General features: G+C 45.2%; 1 protein-coding gene across 1 annotated transcript; it reads right to left on the bottom strand.

The window, feature by feature from the left end:
- Window positions 1-676: 676 nt before the first annotated feature.
- On the bottom strand, window positions 677-1,372 carry LOC122301741. The gene has a single exon (XM_043113125.1). It carries the CDS (start codon window positions 1,370-1,372, stop codon window positions 677-679), a length of 696 nt encoding a protein of 231 aa, XP_042969059.1.
- Between the last annotated feature and the right edge of the window lie 383 nt (window positions 1,373-1,755).

Raw genomic sequence — 1,755 nt, forward strand, 5'->3', positions numbered from 1 at the left:
TTGAACAACTTCGCTAGAAAATCCTTTGAAAGGAGTGGGCGATGGCCGCAATCTATCTGGGCTGATGCCCATGTTAGTGATGGCCTCCAGAATCAAATGTCGGTAGAGCTTCCATTGTCAACCAAAATCCGCTTGGTTGTATAATTGGAGATTAGTAGTAATACTACCAATGCATCATCGTAGGGGTATAGCTTACCCTCATAGTCTTCTTCTCCAAAGGAGATAATAGGAGATACCTTGAGTCTAGGATATTTGGCAGGCCTGTCTACTAAGAAGACTTCATGGTATATGGCCTAACGGGCGTGAGCCTTCCTCCTCAATGTTGTTGTACCTCCGCCAGCAAATCCCCCTGCTATAGTTCGAATTTCCCCCAAAGGGGCTTGCTCTTGCCTTCGTGTTGGATGAGGGGTGTCCTATATCTGCTCTCTATCATGACGTCACCCTTTCACACTCTTGCTCCTCCTAGGTTCACGCTCACACCCTTCCTCTCTTGTCTTTACACGATCTGCCAGCATCCGCTTAAGCTCCCCACTTCCCACAAACTCTGCCACTCTTTTCTTCATCATGGAGTAGTCTTTTGTCCAATGAGTATCGAATTGATTGTATTTGCAATAGTGCTGACCTCTAGAGGCTGGATGAGCATCCTTCCTCTCTACTCTTGGCTTCTCTTGTACATTTAGGTTATTGTGGATGAGGCGAGGCCCTTGATCCTGCTGGGTGGGGTATCTTTCACCCCCCCTCCCGTTCCTTGGTTCAAACTTGTCTTCCTATCCCTATTTGAACCTTTCGAGCCATGCCTTGTTTCTTTCTTTCTTGACTCTAATAGAGCTTGTAATATGTCTTTTGCATTGATGTAGTCATCAGCCCTATCCATGAACTCCCTTAAGGTAGAGGGAGCTTTCTTGGCCAGCTCGATCATGAACAGACTTCGGGGCCATATACCTCCTAACAAGGCAGCGAGTATGATCTTCTCGTCCTGGTCATTGGTGGTCAAATTTTCTTTATTAAATCTGGTCAGATACGCTTTTAAACTCTCCCCTTCCTTTTGCTTGATAGTTAGAAGGTAAGCTGTAGGGCGCCAGTGATGCCTACTCGCCATGAACTGAGTTAAAAATAGCTTGGCTAGCTCATCGAAGTTGTTAATGGTTCCTGGGTGCAAAGTTCCAAACCAACCTCGTGTTATCCCTTTCAAGGTTAGAGAGAAGGCGAGGCAGGCCACCTCACCTAGAAAACCGTGAAGGATCATATGCGCTTTAAAGTTTTCCAAATGGTCCATGGGATCCCTAGACCCATCATACATGTCGATCAAGGGGACCTTGAACTTAGGCGGGAGTAGTACCACCATCACTTCAGTACTGTAAGGAAGATCCATCTAGTTCAACAACTGTTACACAGAGGAGGATCCTCCTATCCTCCTTACCATCTCTTCATAGTTGTCAACAAGACTTCTAAGCTCATCATACAGCTTTTTCTTTTCCAGATCTTAAGCATTGGCCCCTTCTATGTTGTGGGCATCCCTTTCGCCCTCTGTCTAGTCATTGTTAATCGGCAATGTAGTAGCATGCTTGCGTTTCAACTCCTCGTTCTCCTTATACAGTCGTTCTACTAGAGCAGTCATTTCCTTTAGTTTATCTTCTACATCCACCAATCTTGCTTCGATCTCTGTTGTGCTCGTTTTTGGATCTCTGTTTGCTTGTGATTGCGTGAGTATTTATTACCTCCTGTAGACTATTTAGAAAGACATCAAAGGGAAAT

Source organism: Carya illinoinensis, chromosome 2, assembly GCF_018687715.1.
Source record: "Carya illinoinensis cultivar Pawnee chromosome 2, C.illinoinensisPawnee_v1, whole genome shotgun sequence".
Taxonomy (NCBI): Eukaryota; Viridiplantae; Streptophyta; class Magnoliopsida; order Fagales; family Juglandaceae; genus Carya; species Carya illinoinensis.